At 41.2% G+C, this 18,492-nt stretch overlaps 1 protein-coding gene and 1 long non-coding RNA gene across 3 annotated transcripts in view; one reads left to right on the plus strand and one right to left on the minus strand.

Moving 5' to 3' along the window:
* Positions 1-18,492, minus strand: part of PCDH19 (protocadherin 19) — a 138,037-nt gene that overhangs the window by 116,128 nt on the left and 3,417 nt on the right. For both annotated transcript variants that reach the window (XM_083160328.1, XM_083160327.1), the window contains exon 2: positions 16,310-16,670. In XM_083160328.1, coding sequence (XP_083016454.1) covers positions 16,310-16,670 — 361 coding nt within the window. The remainder of the gene's footprint in view (positions 1-16,309; positions 16,671-18,492) is intronic.
* Positions 14,060-18,049, plus strand: LOC146036367 (uncharacterized). Its single transcript, XR_014460811.1, has 3 exons — positions 14,060-14,184; positions 15,021-15,098; positions 17,649-18,049. It is a non-coding gene; the product is annotated as an uncharacterized LOC146036367 (long non-coding RNA).

An 18,492-nucleotide genomic window follows, 5' to 3' on the forward strand; every position in this document is an offset into this window, starting at 1 on the left:
TATACTTGAGTACATACTGTATACATCTAATATTTACTGAGACATATACACTGTAATATACTTGTGTGCATGACTAGGATTTCTTCCCTGGCAGTGATTCTCTCTCTCTCTGATTTGCATCATAGTCAAAAAGGAAGTAAATTATTATTTGACTATATTTAAAGTATATTGTCAGTCTGTGATGTCATCAACACCGCAGACGGTACGGCGGATGTTTGTTGACTTAGATATTTCAATAGATTCAAATCTGTGCATTGCTTCGAGACTCTCAGACATCGCTGTAGATGTGGAAATGGAAAGCGCGAAAAGTAACCAGACAGTAACCCACAATGACTGCAATAAGAGTGCCAAAAACTCACAGGGGGAGATGTATCAAAGCTTGGAAAGAGTGGAGAGAGAGATAAAGTGTGGACCAATCAGCAACTGTCATTTTTCAAACACTAAGCTAATATTCTGTATACTTTGATGGCTTCTGTGGGATACATACAATTTCCCGACTGTAAGGATGCTGCCAGTTGATGCGTCCAGCTCCTCCCTCCCCCGTTGCAGGGTGCCGGGCAGTGGGGAGAGAGATGACTGGCTGTCGCAGCACAGCTGCTCAGTGCCTTGGGCCAATCCCTACTCCTGGAGGCCCCCGCCACCACCCAGTGGCCACACCCCCTCCATTTCACTGGGACCCTGCCGACCTGTCACCGCCCCTCTCCGTAATAACCTCACTCTGAAAATCTGGACATTTCTGGGAGCAAATGACAATTAATTGTTTGTTCCCAAACATGGAAAACAGACAAAAATTATCATTCAGAAAAATTAGTTAAAACCTTTTTGATTCAACCAATTTATGCAAATGAATGTGTATGTTCATTGTTCAGTTTTTGGGAGATTATAATTTGTTCCCAGATATTAACCAGATTTTCAATCCAACCAGCCAGATTGGAAAGATAATCTTATAGTGTGTATCCAGTTTAAGAGAGAAATATTCTGACTTTTTTTTCTTCTTTTTAGAAAAAAATAAAGATTTTTCTTCTTCTTCTTCTTCTTCTTCTTCTTCTTCTTCTTCTTCTTCTTCTTCTTCTTCTTCTTCTTCTTCTTCTTCTTAATATTATTATTATCACCAAATATCTCCATTCAGCAGCTTGTACAGATCTCCGATATATATCCGCCCCAGAGGGCTTATTTATTACGGCCTCCCGGTAACAAAACAAAACACAAATATCTGGCACATGAACGCGTTACCAGGTTTATCAATCGATAGAATCTGCTGGAGGTTACAAGTTAGCAGACCCGATAGGTTCTCCTCCCCAGCCACCGCTGCACAGTTATAGTACGGTAGTAAAAGTCATTATTCAGCCTTTGAGGAAACAGCGATGTCATTCATGAGTTGCACAAACATAAAACTCGGTTGTTTCTAGGTAGGTGACTGCAAGGGTGACAATGATTACCCCATCAAGCCATTATACCAGACTGCCTTATAACTGCCATTAGTCCCGATGCGGGGTAATTTCTGCTGCTGCAATTGAGTTGTACGCGTGTATGAGTGTGCCACAACCTAGTGCTCAAATACACACACATACAGTAGTTATCTAAATAGATGGATGCTATTTTGTAAATGGAGGACAGTAATATTTTGCTACCCCCTTGAAAAGTAATAAATAAACCCTTTCATTGGGTTCTGGCTATGGTGTCCCGTCTAGGCCTTATATGCCTTGGAGAATGGGACGCTACTTGCCTGCTGAACTGCATACTCCATTATAGCGACCAATGCCAAGACAGTGGAGCTGTACGAGGGTTGTTGGGTCATAACTGTTGGTTGCTCTGCTTGGCAACTGCTATTGGTTTTGTTCAAGGGGGGGGGCTACAGTCTATCTCAACTATCCTCAGAGGGAGGGGAGTCTCTCTTACAATTGCTCCAGCCCTTGTTTTTGCTCCAAGTTTCTGGTTTTGGGATCCATCATGGTCGTAGGGAATACCATCGATGATACTATTGACAGGCATCTTTGATGGTGTGAATCCACCCACATGGAAACCGTTGATGGTTTCACCCACCAATAGACACCCCTGCTTTACAATGCATTAGGCTATGGGCCAATGAGACCATGCAGGCGGAGCTTCATGTGAGAATCACGGGTGGAGCTAAGCCCAGTTTCCCGGCACCTTTTGGGAATAAAAAATAATTGTTACTAATGTATCATCAATTGTGAGAAACCTGGTTCTCCCCATCGCTGGAACAAAGTATGCAACATTGGTCATAGGCTAGTGAAGATTTTGAATCATCGATGGTCATGGGCCGTCCCTATGTTGAGGCGCAGATTCATGACTTTTCAAATTAAAAAGGACTATGATACAATTTAATGCCCCCAAAATCAGGAAGGACTGCGAATACACAACAGTACACTGCTTTCAAGGCTGAGGGACTGGTAATGACTGTGACTAGCACAATTTGATAATTAGCATTCGCATGAGTGAGACATTTGCACCCTCTCCTATAGCGGAGGACTCAGCTGCATTAAAACTGCATTTCTAACATATTTTGGAACGTTTCTAAAATATTATCCTATAGGAGGCATTTGTGTGCTAGTCAGTAAGTCACAGGACATCTGAGTTGGTTCCGTCCAATGTTCTGGGGATACCAGAAGATATCTTGAGATATTGAGTTTATATTTGGTAGGAAGCAACGTAAACGTCTCTTATCAAACCAGAGGAACATGTACAGTTTTAAGCACAATGCTCGGAGCAATCACATCGGAAAGCTTGATAATTACAATATGTTGACCTTCAAATAGAATAACTATTCTCGAAGACTACTTATTATCATAATGCTGGCCTTAAACATATCAAAAGGTCACATGATGAATCTTGATGTAGTGAAGTCATTTTTAGAATATGTTCATTAGGGATTCAGTGTGTTAAAACGCTATTTAATAAGTACTGATATAACACATTATCAAACTGTCCATTTGGAAGACTAATCAATTCATCAAAGGCTTTCTCAGCAAAACAAATGAGACCATGAATCACCGAGCAGTGTACAGTGCTCACAAACAGGGAACAGCGAGAGATGGACTCAATTCAATGGATCATTAATTTATTCTGTCACAACTGAGAAAGCAAAGAGGATGGGGGGGGGGGGGGGATTCAGTAATCAAATCAGAGAACAGCAAAAAAGATTTTATAAAAGAACACGACTCTGTGAAGTTCAAGCGTTTCATATGTTTAATTGTTTTACAACAAAAAAAGCACTTAAAAGGAGCAAATACATTTGTATGCAAAATATTTATTGCAACTGAGAAGCAGACTAAAGGCCCCATACATTAGTCCAACTTGTCCTAAGGACGAGTCGTACCCAATTCCTCTTGAGCTCCCCGGGAGGGCTCATTTCCGATTTGGCACTTGTCATTTTTACATGCGATAAATTGCATGTGATTTATCTGTATGTATTCCCAGGGGGGCAGGAGAATGAAAAAATAAATAAGCATTTAAAAGAATGCGCGGCCGCTGATTGGCTGAGATTCTGCTGCCAGCAACCCACCGGGGATGCAGAGCGGGGAGGCGATTCCCCACTGTGTAGATAGATGTGTGCCAGCGGACCTAGTATCGGGTGCCTCTGATGGCTGCACGTACCACTTGACCATCCAACCTCCGACTCGGCTCCGATTCGCACGTGACCACGCATCGGATTGGATCGGATGTCGTACGCATACTGTATATAGTTATATATTTCCAGCAAAATGCCCAATCCAGCATGAAGTTATTTCACAAAACAAACCATAAAAACTACAGTAAATTTCAAAAATAACTGGTCAAAAAAACAACACAAAAAATTAAATCAAATGAAAATCACAAATGTTTGCAAAAAGTGCCCTAATCCAGTGTGATCCTTTACTGCATAATCTATTGGATTTCAATAAATATAACTATTTTAGTAATCAATAGTCTTAGGTGTAAATTTGCCCCTAGCAACCAAAATGGTGATGTTGCCCATAGCAACCAGTCGGATACTGTGTATCATTTTCTAGGTTGCAATAGAGAAATGATAGACAGCATCTGATTGATTGGTTTCTAAGGGCAACATCAACTCCCTTTATTTTTAGAAGCCTCAGTAAATGTACTCCATAGTCGTACAAGTTTGTGCAGGAGAAGTTGGTTGGGGCTTTGCCCATTATTGAAAGACTATTAACATGCTAGAACCCGCAGATGGGAGACTGATGGGAACTCGTCCTGCCAAAGGCCTCCAGCCAACCAGATTCCCTTTCCTACCTAAAAGTAATATCTTTCTTCCTGTGTTTAAACAGCGGAGCCCCATTATTAGCAACGGGATGGTTCCATAGGACGTTAGCATCCTCGCCATTGTCTCTGCTGCTTGGTGGCTGGAATCCGGCAAGGTGGCCGCTAACTGGTGATAAAATGAACAAGTGACGACTTCTAATGCTTTTCAATTTCCATGTCAATGGCCCTTTGAATTGCGGCCCGGATTATGTACTCAGCTGAATCCACGTGCCCTACAATAGCTGCACGATGGGCCATTCTCACCCTAATTGTTGCCCGGGCAGGTGCAGTTCTCAATGGCCTGAGTTCTAAGCTTCAACTTTATATGTTGACTCCATGTTTTTCAAAAACTGTCCAGTCAGTAAGATCTAGGTTCTAAATCTAGAGGGTATTTATCTGTCAGCTGTGTTTGTTGTAAATACATAATAATAAAGTATGAATACGATATTTTAGATCCGATTATGTATCAGGCAGCACTACGGTGAAAGCGGCACGTCTGCTCCCAGCATGCTTTGCACAATTTGTGGTTGGCAAGTCATTGAAGTTCTACAACAGCTGGGGACCAACCAACGGTTGACCTGCTTCTCTGCAGCTGATACACATGGTCTATGTTTTCAGCTTGTGAATTTATACCACAAACGCAACAACAGGACAGACTTTGCCACATTTTGTTTAATCATTGGCGGCGGTTTCTCGTAACTACGTTCCCACACAAATGTATACTAAGTTACTTATTCACATGTGTCGTCATACATTGCGGCTTCAGTCTCTCTCAGTGCTCCAGGTCCTGGGTGATTCGGCCACACTTAGCGCCTCATTCACAGAAATCGGTCAACTGCAAGTGACAAAACTACATTACTAGATGCCACTGATAATGCGGCGTGCATTATGCGCAAATGATTCTGGATCTGTATATTCAGCGCTACAATGAAGTGACTGCGTCTTACACTCACATTGATTTATGAGGTGCTCAATCTGAAATGTCGTACATATATATATATATATATATATATATATATATATATATATATAAAACTAATTCCTGCGCAGTTAAAGTTGCAGCCCAGCGTCTCTGGTGCGCTGTGAGCGGTGTTTCATCACATCTGTATTTTCTACACTTTAAGGAAGAAGACGGTACGCTAGATGGTATATGGTGGGCATCTCGCACCTTATGGCGTATAGAGTATGAGGAGTATATCAGGCAATTACGACACCATACTACCATCACCATTTGTATACTGTATAGTAACTTTTCTTTAACGTCTATAGTTGCCCATACACTGGGCCGATTTTGTCTGATTTCAGTCGATTCCGATGGATCGGACGTGAAATTGGGCCAAATCGGCTGTATGTGACATGCCGTCGGGTCCGACCTGTGGTTTCATGCACATCAGACCCAGACCCTGTGGTCGCACCGGTGGGACATTAGATGTCTTGAATTCAGACCCATCGGTGGCACATCGCGGGTTCTTTTTAGCACCTGCGATGTGTCAAATCCGATCCGTAGATTTGTGCCAGTGGTGAAGCACCGCTGGCACACACCTATGTGCAGCAGTGAGGTCCAGGCAGCAGAGTCAGAGAGGCGGCAGGGAGCTGGTAGCGACATTTGCCGGCCGGTGGGGCGGGAAGCGGCTGGTGAATTTTAAAAAAAAATATTTTGAAAAGACTGGACGGCTGCTGATTGGCTGAGAGAATTCTCTCAGCCAATAACCGGTCGGCCAGTCTTTTCAAAATATTTTTTTAAATTCAGTAGCCGCTTCCTGCCCCACTGCCTGCCAAATGCCGCTACAAGCTACCAGCCGCTGCCGCTCCGAACACGCTGCCCGCTCCCGGGCAACGCTGCGACTCCCGGGAGTTTTTTACAAGCAATAAATTGCATGTGATTTATTGCATGCAAAAATGGCACATCAAGTGCCAAATTGTAAGTGAGCCTCCCGGGGATCTGCCGGGGGGCTCTTAAAGGCAATCTGGTCCGACTCGTCCTTAGGACATATCAGCCCAGTGTATGGGGACATTAGACTGTTTATAAAAAGGACACAGTGGGGTAGATGTATTACACCTTGTAAAGTGATAAAGTGGTGATAAAGTGGAAGGCGATAACACACCAGACAATCAGCTGTGTTTGAAAACTGACAGTTGGGGGCTGATTGACTGACATGTCAACCTAATATACCACACACCCGGTTAATGCCATGAGCTTGGATTGATCGTTTATATAATTTAATTTTTTTATTTGGCTAAAATGCAGACAATAACTTGGCAGCTGCATGTCTAGCGTCTATGCAAAGAGTCCTCCGAGTATGGAAAGATCACCGTACTCCTGGTGTGGCTGAGGCCGGGATTACCGGCTGGGATTGTCTATGTGATCACACATGCAAATCGGCCATAACGCAGAGCCAAGCGGGTAACCTGTACTTTTCATGAGGCCGGATTTGACTTGTAAACAACACAATGCATATGCTGCTAGTGCAACAGTGAGGGATGATCTACAAGCCCCTAGAGATAATACTTAGAGCTACTGCTACCCTATCTGTAGGAGGCATGAGGCACCAAGCGCCCCACTGCAGATTCTGATTACATTGGCTGAAATATGTAGTAGTTACAGGAGCTCTTTATTGGGCCGGAGACTGCAAATCATGTTCATTCCGTACTGTGCGCAATAGCAGCTTAAGGGGCTTATTTATATACCGCGGATAAGCCCCTTTCTGACTCAAACATGTGTTTGATACATCTCATTATCAAGTAAAGGCTTTTCTGTTGATACTCGATGGCGGTGACCCCCCACAAACATAACCTATTTACTGCGTTTTTCCGAATCCCCTTGACAAGGAACCCCTAAAAAGCATTTCCAGCTATACGTATACTGCCGCAATCCTACTATAGTGACAGCATGGTCGGACCATCGGAAATGCTTTCATCATTTAAACACAGCATTTAAAAAACCAATGAATAAACTAAAGACACATTTTTTTCTAATTCTAAACAAAAACATTTCTTAACTTTTTAATAACAAAAGTTCCAATGCGCGAAGCCGGTTCAAGTACGCAGATGCGCATTCAAATTGACAAAGTTTAAAGCCTCATACGCACTGGAGTATATCGTGAAATATATCGTTCAGAAAAGGCCTTCTCAGCGATATATGTCACAGTATCGTCTAGTGTATGCGCACTCAATATTATTAACGATGTGTTATCCCACGCGTCCTTAAGGACCCCTCCCGTCTGCTGAACATGCTGGTCAATTTATATAGCCAACGACCTGTATGTTTAGCGGGTCCCACTGAAGTCACAAATTTACTGATATCGTTCAACGCGAACACTCAATATCGGCGACCCTCGGCCGATATTAACTATATCGGCCACTGCCAGCATCGCGTAGTGCGTATAGGCCTCAACCTTTACTCTAGCAGCCAGTACCTCTTGTCAGTGCCGCCACCACAGTTGTTGATACCAATTGCGTACAGTAACCCCTGTACTCGGGTGATAGGAGAGTTCACCTGAAAAGGGGGCGTGGTCTCATGAGAAGGGAGTATGCCATTCTGGTAGCCCCCAATCGCATCAATCTGGCGAATGTGCTCAGCATTCCTGGAGATTCTGTGCTACCCCTGATGCACTATAATGTCACAGTACAGTTCCCTGTCACTTAAAAGGAAACTGCATTTTGGAAGGGTGACACCTGGATGTGTTATACACCCTCTGAGCCCCCTAGTGACGCCTCTGCTACTAGAACGCTGAATATCCCTCATCTGCCAGCTGTTTTCTTAACAATATGTGGATGGTCTCACCAAACTGATGGTCTACCACTAAAACAAGTGGCGATAGACAATCTTTCACCACTGACCTCTCTCTCTCACTCTCGTCACGCTGCTGCATAAATTGTTTTGTCGTGGAGTTACACCATTTAAAGGGGATACAGTCCAACCCTTGAATGACTCTTCTTGTGCATAAAAATGAAACTGTGCAATATAAATAGGTGCACGTTCTGTTAAATTAAAATTGAAACCAGAAGCATTTAAAATGTGCTATTTATCTCCTAGAAATAGTAATTCTACAGCGTTGCTCAGCAACATTCTCGTATAATGACTTTCCACTGATGAAATATGAAGACTTCACACAGTAAGTGAAAATACTTCGAGCATGTTAAAAAAAAAAAAATCCTTAACAGATTCTCACTGGCTTTTGTTTTTTCTCAGATCTTCCTCAATCTAAAGGAGAACGTGGGTAGGATAAGCAGCCAGATGTTAGGGGGGAGATAAATAAACATTGGAAATAGGATGCATCTAAATGCGGATTTCTCTGTAGCATTATCTAGTGTAAGTAAATCACACAGCCCCGGAAGACAAAATCAATTTCAAGCAATAAGGTTTGTGTAAAGGATTGCGGTGCCCTGTGATGTCAACAGCCAGTTTCTCTTGCACGTTCCCCTTGTGCGCTCAGTACGAGATTCTAAACACGCGTCACATGGGGGGGAAGAGGAGGGAAAGACAAAGATATCTTACAGCAGGAAGTTCCCTCCCTTGGAGCAGATTTTAAGCGAAATTAAATTAGAGCAAACATGCCGAAATATTTTTTTTTAGATGGAAGCAACACTCATCGGAGATAGAAATATACTTTTTAGCACCCATCTAGCCCTGGTGCTGATACCCCAAGAAGTCACCAATGGCACAGCTGGGAGAATCAAGATTCCTTATTGCATCTAAGTGTCATGATAAGGAATGTTGATTTTCAGGCTCTAGGTGCAAATGATAACAAAAAGAGCCCTAAAGGCTTGGAGAGAGATACAATTATGAGAGATAAACTTCCATCCAATCAGCTTCTATTGTACAGGTTGTGTACATGCAGGAGTGGATTGGTTGGTACATTACATCTCACAATTGTATCTCTCTCCAAGCTTTGATAACCCCCCAACAAATCAAATGTCATTATAATAATTAGTGCATTTCTTTAAAACAACTTCTGCTCTCCGTTCTTTAAGACACAACAGCAAATCTGCAGCTCACTACAATTAACACTTTATTATAGACTAATTATTGTTATTAAACTCTTCAGCTGAAGGGGACTGCAAAGGGGGTTTGTGAGTCAGCAGTGACTGTAGCAAATCTCTGTGAAATTGGAGAGAGATCTGTTCTAGGTCAGCAGGCCTCTCTGAGCCCGGTGGCCATTGCCTCCAATGTCTCAGAGTTATGCAACTTATCTGTAACTTCATTTCATTACTTTCATTCTACTATGAATTAATTTGCTGTATGTGCTATACCTGAGGACACATCTGTGTTTTTGTTCCGGTTGTTCTGGTGTCGCTATTTCAGGACGATCACTGAATTATACATTATAGAGTCCATAATTATACAAGGGTCCATAGTATAATCTATGGATCCTCAATGTGGGTGCATTACAATGTTTAATAGGGTTATTCATTGTGTGCTAATCATCAGTATTTACCATCGATGATGCTGGCAACAATCAATGGTGCAACAATCTCTAATGTTATCCCTGGTTAACATTGATCGCATGAAATTGATAACGAGGAACCATCATTGGTGTGCTTCTATCAATGGACATTCCTGTAGAAAGTAATGGGAGACGATGTGCCAATCAGTGACGGGGGAGTGGTTTAGTGGTATGCCTGGGTGGAGCTTTTCTCCTTTTCCGTGCATAGAAGGAACAAAAAAAAAAATCACTCCTGCTTATCTGCCATTGATGGTGAAGAACCACTGGATCTCCAGCATCAATGGCAAAACCATCGACCACTGGTGGTAAACCATCAACAGTTGTTGGGTTGATGGCCATCCCATAGTGTAGCACAATATAATATATTGATCATTGATCTAATAATTACTCGACCAGGGCATGTTGTGTATTTTATGCCAACAGCAGGTTACGGTGCTTCAGCAAACAAAGTTGATGGGACTTTAGTCCCTAAGGGGCCCCTAGTCGGCCTTAGGGCCCAACACTCACCCAATGCATTTCATTGGCCTCTAACAACGGGATTCTCAGTAAAGCAATCCTGAACCACTGACTTGCTGTGCACCATTTCTATTTTAAAAATGTATTTTTAATAAAAAAAAATTCTCTTTCTTTCCTCATCTAGACATTTATTGATACATATCCCAATTTAAAACCGCCGCATTTGAAGAAAAATGTCTTTTTTTTGTTGCCCTATAGGCAATTAAATGTTTTAGGAACACATCAAATATTAATGTCTGTTTACTATAGCACTTTAGAGTGAAAAACATTCCTTTATCCCGGATTCTTTCGCTATCTGTCACTCTTCCTTTAGTAAAAAAAATCCGCTTTGTAAATAAGAGAGGTAAAAAGAGAGAGAGGTAGAAGAGAAGCCCAGTCTCCTGCAGCTCATCTCTTCAGGAGAACGTCTCTCCCCGGGGAGCAATTTTTCAAGATTCACAACTGTTAAACTAAAAGCTTCTCTCATTAAAGACCAGCTACATATCAAAACAAGCCTGGCGCTCCTTGATAGACAGGTGGTCATTTTAGAGAGTTCCCTTACAGCATTATACTTGAAAACAGACTCAGCGCACTCCTGCGATAAGCATATGCGATTACATAATGTACAGGCTGCTCTGATTTCTCCTGTAACTAAAAATAATGAGTCCAGAAACTGCATTACGGGGGAAAATCTATCTGAAGCGCTCGCACTGGCTTATACGCTCCTGCAATTCATTTGCAGTTGTGTTTACCGGTCCCGTCCTTAGCAATAAACAGAATGAGGCATTAAAGCTGGAAGAAGCTGACTATTGCATGGGCATCAGAAGGGAAAATAAGGAAGAAAATGATGCAGTTAGGTCAGATGTACTGAGCCTTGAAAAGTGATAAAATGGAGAGAGATAAAGCACCAGCCAAGTAGCTCCTAAACCTAAGTACACACTGTACAATATCGTCTACGAACCAGAGGCAGAACTACTATAGATGCAGCTGGTGGAGTGCACCAGGGCCCCTGTCACCCACTGTTTTTCCCTGTCACACCCTGCTTCTCCCTGCCTCTCCCTGTCACCCTCTGCCTTCCCCTGTCTCTCACTGTGACCCACTATTTTTCCCTGTCACACTCTACCTCCCCATGCCTTTCACTGTCATCCTCTGCCTCTCCCTGTCACCCACTGCCTTTCCCTGCCTCTTCCTGACACCCAATGTTTTCCCTGTTACACTCTGCCTCCCACTGCCTCTCACCGTCACCCTCTGCCTCTCCCTGTCACCCACTACATCCCACTGCCTCTCCCTTTCACCCACGGTTTTCCCTGTCACCCTCTACCTCCCCCTGCCTTTCACTGTCATCCTCTGCCTCTCCCTGTCACCCACTGCCTTTCCCTGCCTCTCCCTGTCACCCACTCTTTTTCCCTGTCACAGTCTGCCTCTCCCTGTCACCATCTACCTCCCCCTGCCTCTCACTGTCACCCTCTGCTTCTCCCTGTCACCCACTGCCTTGTTGCATATTGTGAACTTGGCTTGGGGAGGAGTGGAGCCCAAATTATATTTTTGCTCACCAAACACAAGTTCTGCCATTGTACGAATGATTTCCCTTAAACTCCTGGATGAATGATTATATGCATATCCACTGGACGATATCGTGAACGATATCGTTCCGTGACGCCACTCGGTCCCCGTGGAACATGAAGTCATATAGTCATAAGGCGGAGGACATCATTAATAAACTGCGGGAGCACTGTGGGAGCAAGCATTGGTGATGGTACAGTGTGTACACACTAGATAATAGGTATGATATATTGTTAATTATATCTTTAATGGGCATATCGATAACTACATATAATACAGAGTGTATGCACCTTAACTGTCATTTTTCAAACACAGCCTGTAACATGTCAGCAGATTCCAAGAGAAAATTCACACAATAAAGTTCTATACATTGCCAGACGTCCAAGTTCAGGAAGGTGGTGCAAAAACTAAATCTCTGCCATTGGCTATTGAGTCTGAAATCTAATGGGGGCCAATGCATTAATTGACCGGATCTCCTAATTCACCATCCCATCGATTAGCTGATTCCTGATCTCTGATTGTTAGATAATCTGCAAAATTCAACATGGTAAAAACTCCCAATTGTAATCATTTTTGGATCTTCATCTGCGAATCGAGGATTTCCGACATGTTGTTAAAACTGAGAATTGGTTTAATAGATATTTGGGGGTAAATTTACTTAGAGGGGAGTTCTTTTGACGACGGAGTGTTGCCCATAGCAACCAATTAGATTCTACTACTTATTTATTTAGCACCTTCTAGAAGATAATAGAGAGAATCTGGTTGGTTGCGATGGGCTACATCCTAACTTCAGTAGAACTCCTGACTAAGTAAATTTAGTCCTTGATGTATAAATCCTAAACTAAGACAAACCAACCAAACAACCACTCATCCACTCAATCATTCAATCATCCAATCAGATATCAGCTATAATCATATTAGTACAAACTAGGCTCTCTGATTGGCTGATACCTTTATGCGCTGGGAAGACACGCCTCCCTGAACACGTAGATTATACTCATATTAAAATTCCCACTGAATGAAATATATTTTCTGCAGTGTATTTGTGTCATTTAAAACAATTTGTCTCTCAAAGAAAAACTTCACGTTTCTGTCTAATATCTTTGATTGAAATGTTAAGCCCAGAGATAATTATTTGTACACATCAGATTATCCCGTCTCTTCTGCCTATTCGGCTGTTCTTCTAATTCAGTAACAAGCCAATAATGAGATTTAAACTTCAAAATAAGTCCCTATGTGACCAATTTCAACAATTAAATGAACTATATTTAGCAAATGCATTGGCCTAATAGGAACAAATCTGTCTGAAATACTTGTGTATCAATATTCAAATAGGTTACATAACGTATCGGGCTTAAATATGAACGTATCCTTGCACTGGTAAATCTTCGAAGAGCAAATAAAGCCATGTTTGACTGTTTGACATGGGGGAAAAAGATATCCCCCTTAATGGGACCAGCATGGTTTCATTTACCCCTCTGTAGCAGGTTCCTATGTTAGGATTAAGTCGCTTCTCTCACAGAGCAGACAAAGAGTGACTGGCAGTTTTGCAAACTTGCTTTAGAGACAATGCATAGCGCTGATTGGCTGAGCAATACATAGGGGCGGGGCCTGGGATGTCAGAGTGACTCAATCTCAGCCTCTACTTCACTATCAGTTCCAATGAGAACATTGACCTGCTTAGCTATATATACTGAATAATGTAGTATATCTTCATGACTTTTGCTATTGGGCACTGCAAAAACATTCTACTGCATGATCCCCAACACAGAGATCCTGGAAGGAAGTTAGCACCACTGTTCCCAGACCAACCCACGGGTAATACATATTTACAAGGCCTTTTGCATCTTTGTTCCTATCATAATGAAAAGAGGTGATGTTGTTCACAGTAGCCAATCAGATTCTGTCTTTCATGTCTCTAATGCATCCTGGAAAATGATAGACAGTATCTGTTTGGTTGCTATGGGCAACATTACACCCCTTTTCATTTCTATAAGCATTAATAAAGTCACCTTTAGTACCAATGACCGGCCTATTTCTCTAGCACCCAAAAACTCCTTTTATAGAGCATTGTGTTGCACCAGGAGTACCGCACTTCGGCATTTATTGGTTAGTACAGTATATCAAAAGCAACGCAAAATATAAGTAACATTATCCTGTAATACACAAGCATAATATCTCATATGTGATATAACTTAAAGAAATGTCCAAATTTAAATGAAAATCTTAATTTTCAGCATTTTTTCCGGTGTTTTAGTAAAGGAAGAAAAATGTTTTCTTTTTTTTTTGCTTTTTAAGGCACCAGATAAAAATTTGATATTGTCGAGAGAATATTTCTGTCCGTCTCTCCGGAATGACCAACTGCCACAGACAGCTCGGCTGGCTACAGACTCCTGGCTAACTAGATGGGGATCAGGTAAATTATTAATAGAGCCTATTCATGTGAATCATGAGCCCAGCAACCAATCAGATCATAGCTAACATTTTATAGACTGCTTCATATAATTGCTAGCTGATTGTTTGACATGGGCCACATCTCCACCAGTCCCTTTTAGTAGGTTTCATACATTTCTATCAAAAGTCTATCAAGCTTAAGTGACATCACTACTTTGGCGGATCCAGGGGGGGATAAGGACAGTCAATCGTTCCTAATGAATTGATTGGTTAGGGGAAAAAAAATCGGTCTCTGATAATTCTAAAGGTGCATACACACTGTACATTTTTTTTGACCAACTTTTTTGACCATTTTCGTTAAATTCGGCCATCCTGAATGAAATTGGCTAAAATATCTTTCAGTGCGTTTGCGACGAACGACCAATGATGATGCGTATACCCGCCAGTTGTTTATCAAGGTTGTTTGTCAACTGTGCATGCAGCTCAATTTGGATATCTTTCAAAAAAGGGCCTAGAAACTGTAGTTAGATCTTTCGTCTGTGGTCAATATCTTTCGTCAACATCTTTCATCCAGGACATTGGATAAAGGGTGGGCCTGCGCTCCACAGGCATACCTGTATTGTTATACCCCATCATGATTGGGCCACGCCCACAATGGTATGATGCCACGCCTCTTTTCCTAATATCTAAAGCTAAATTGCTACCTGTTATAGAATTTCATTATTCCACATATACAAAACACAACCCACGGTCCCATCTAGTGTGTCTCTATCACACCAATGCCTATTAAGCTGCTGATTGAGCTGTATAAGCTCTTTCACTTGGCCTCAGGCTTACACTCAATCCTCTTTTTTCCAGGTTGACACAGGAGACATACATCAGAGGAACAATAGATAATATTTGCCTGTTTAACTGCTGCGTTCCTGCGCCAGGCAGGTAAATCGCAGCACGTTTGTTGGGTGGTAAGAAATGCAATCTCTAAGCTGCTGTCATCTTTCTTTGTACAAGAAAACTCTTTAGTGATATTACTTTATGTGTGTGAAAGAGATCTCGATGGCGATAAGAGATAAAGTCACACATCATACGCGCTACCTGGCTTCTGGAAGTAATTGGGACATGCTTTGAAAGTGTGATCTTTAATCTGTAACCGCACCAGCCATGGAACAAGAACATTATACCCATTATAGCTATGCCCAGCTGTATTTCTTCCTATGAGTGCAAATTAACCCTCCAACCAAACTACCACAGTGTATTTTCGGAGAAACATTTTCAATGCAACAGTGTCCTCTACATTCATACAAGCCCAATAGGTGATCAAAATGTTGGCTTATGTCAAATATTACTTTGGATTCAGAAAGTGTATGGAATTTGGTCAAATAAACATATATTTGGTACGAGTCTAAATGACACCCAATAATGACACTCAACCTACCCAACGTAACAATATAAACATATATAAATAATAAAATATGCCATTCTTGGCCTTGTGTGTCAGGCAGGAACATGATTTCAAATTCACTTAGAACAAACCTTATTTTCATGTTGATAACATTTTAATAAAAAAAACTTATAATTATCTTTTTTAATACATATCCCCAAATAATGATGTGATAATATTTTCTGTGTTCATATTGTGAAAAACACAATAATTTCAACTTAGAAAAGAAACCACATGTAGCAATTATGCTTCAACATTCCTAAAAATGTATCAACTTGTCCAACATAATGGGGGAGGGGCTCAGACCTCCGTCAAGTAGCTAGAAACATACTATACTCTTTCATTTTAATTAGTCAATGGCAATAATGATAACACTGATTGGCAAGAAAACGTGATATGAGCCACAGCAATGGTTTACCCAAAGAACAATGTGGATGGGCTTCCCTTATTGGGTTGTAGACAAAAATAATTATCGTGCCACATCAACAAAGGCCAACTTTAGAGTCTGACCTCAAACACACAAGTTATTAAGCTAAGGTGATGGTAATACAAAGGATGTAGACAGATATGCCAGAATTAAATGTTCGGGGGTCAACTTTCAGCTTTTAAAGGCCATGCTCGTCCCACAACGCATTTCACCTGTTGTGTTAATAATGCTATGGACACCATGTGACTGGTACAATAAAAGGAGATGGTTCTTGGTACTCACTTCCGGTAGAGGCATCCCGTTGATGATGAGGTCAGGCTGTGGTGGACTCTGATTGGTGAAGGTGTGATGGTAGACATGGTTGGACCCTGTGTTTCTTGTATTCTGGTTCTCCACATTTAGGAAGGTGCTGTCTGTCCGCCTACACCCAAGCGGAAGGGTCTGCTGGTGGTAGTCAAAGTAGTTTAATGATGAAGTAAGGGAGGAGCAGCTAACCACGTTCATTTTATCCGTCTCCTCCACATCACGGGGTACCAGGCGGATGTCGTTCTTGCTGATTTTTTTCTTCTTGTTGGATTTCTTTTGGTGTCCGTACGAATACTCAGCTATCCTGCAAGACAACATTAATAAGGTGCAAAGGCACGGACGTTTTATAAGGGCTAGATAAATAACTCAACTGCATCTATAGCAAAGCCAACACCAGTGCGAGAATACCCAACGCATCTGCACAGAATAACAACACTGCAGTACAAAAATAATATAACGGGTAATATAAACAGAACAATAAAGGAATGGAAATAAACACACAAAAAATAAGAGAGAAAGACAGCAAAGGATCTTTGGACTGGTAATACATGTATTTGCCAGAGATCACAATAATGATCCCCTAACAGAAGTCTGATTAGTCGTTGACTAGGAAACTCTCTATGTATAGATTTTATATGCAACTTGAAAAAAAAAACACTATATATATATATATATATATATATATATATATATATACGTGTGTGTGTATAATTTATATTTTTCCCATAGTCTAACACTTAAAAGTGACTTCCATCTTTATTACTAATTATGCACATTTGTACCCATTATTTTCAGTAAATTAATTATAATAAGGGACTGCTATCTGACTTTCTATAGTTTAATTGTTTCTGAATTGGAATTCTCTCCTACTAACGATTATGACATGAACATACATACCTACAAACAAACAGACATCTGTGTGTGTGTATTTTTATGTGTATGCATGTATGTATGTATGTATATATATATATATATATATATATATATATATATATACTGCATTGTCTTTTTATCTTCAGATAGAAGACTGTATTGAGCACATGTATTTAACTATTTAATACACTGTATTCAATACTGATTTGAATGAAGAGAATCCTCAGTTTAACGACACTGGGGAACTGTGACTTATAGCGAAATAAAAATGGCCAGCTTCCAGAATTACGCACTTGTTGCTGAACTACAACTCCCAGCATGGCGAACCACATATTTAACAAATGAAGACCTGCCCCAGGTGCTGCATACAGGGTGTATTTTGTCTGTAGTGTGGGCTCTGGAAATTATAATGATAAGGAAAATGGTCTTTGTCCTATTGCAGGGGTGCACTGAACAGCAGACTATCACTGCAGGGGGATAGAGCACTGGAACCCTTTCATTCCCAGGACGCACAGCAGCTATGGCTGATTGGTGGCTGTTTTGGAGTGTCGCACAGAATGAAGTGTGTGAAATTACCTGTTCTCTCCTGGAGAAAATACTACAGAGGTTTAGTGGAATCTCTGTATGAAATGACTGATCATGAACAGCCAAATCTCACCTAAGGCTGCTGATTTCTTTCAAGCACTCATGCGTGATGGGTTATCTGATAGCTAAACAACCTCCAGTAACTACAGATTGAATCATTTCAAGAAGAAGAAAAATTAAATAAAACAGAAAATTAATTTTGTTACAAAAACAAGATGCATCAGTGTGTGTGTGTGTGTGTGTGTGTGTGTGTAAGAGAGAGAGAGAGATGGAGAGAGAGAGACAGAGAGAGAGAGAGACAGAGACAGAGAGAGAGTCTGAGTCCTTGATAAGCTGTATATTCACATATTGGACCATTTATCTCTGTATTAGCAGCGTTGTCAGATTGTACAGTATATAGCACACCAGTCCTCCTTCAGCATTGCAATTTATAGCATGTAGATATATAACCACATGACTCTTTACCCAATGTTCATGTGACAATGTATGTTAATAAAATGTTTTTCTTTAATACTAACTCATCCAATATGTTATTGCTGACAAGTAATTGCAGGTTTACTGATTTTTTTTTACTGAAAGCAAATGAACACTTTGAACTACAATGCATTAAACAGTAGCAATACTATATAGGGGTAGACTATATCCATCTCACTAGCTTACACACAGTACTTACAGATATTCTCTATAATAATGACGTCCAA

The sequence above is a fragment of the Crinia signifera genome, chromosome 9, assembly GCF_055691185.1.
Source record: "Crinia signifera chromosome 9, ASM5569118v1, whole genome shotgun sequence".
Lineage (NCBI taxonomy): Eukaryota > Metazoa > Chordata > Amphibia > Anura > Myobatrachidae > Crinia > Crinia signifera.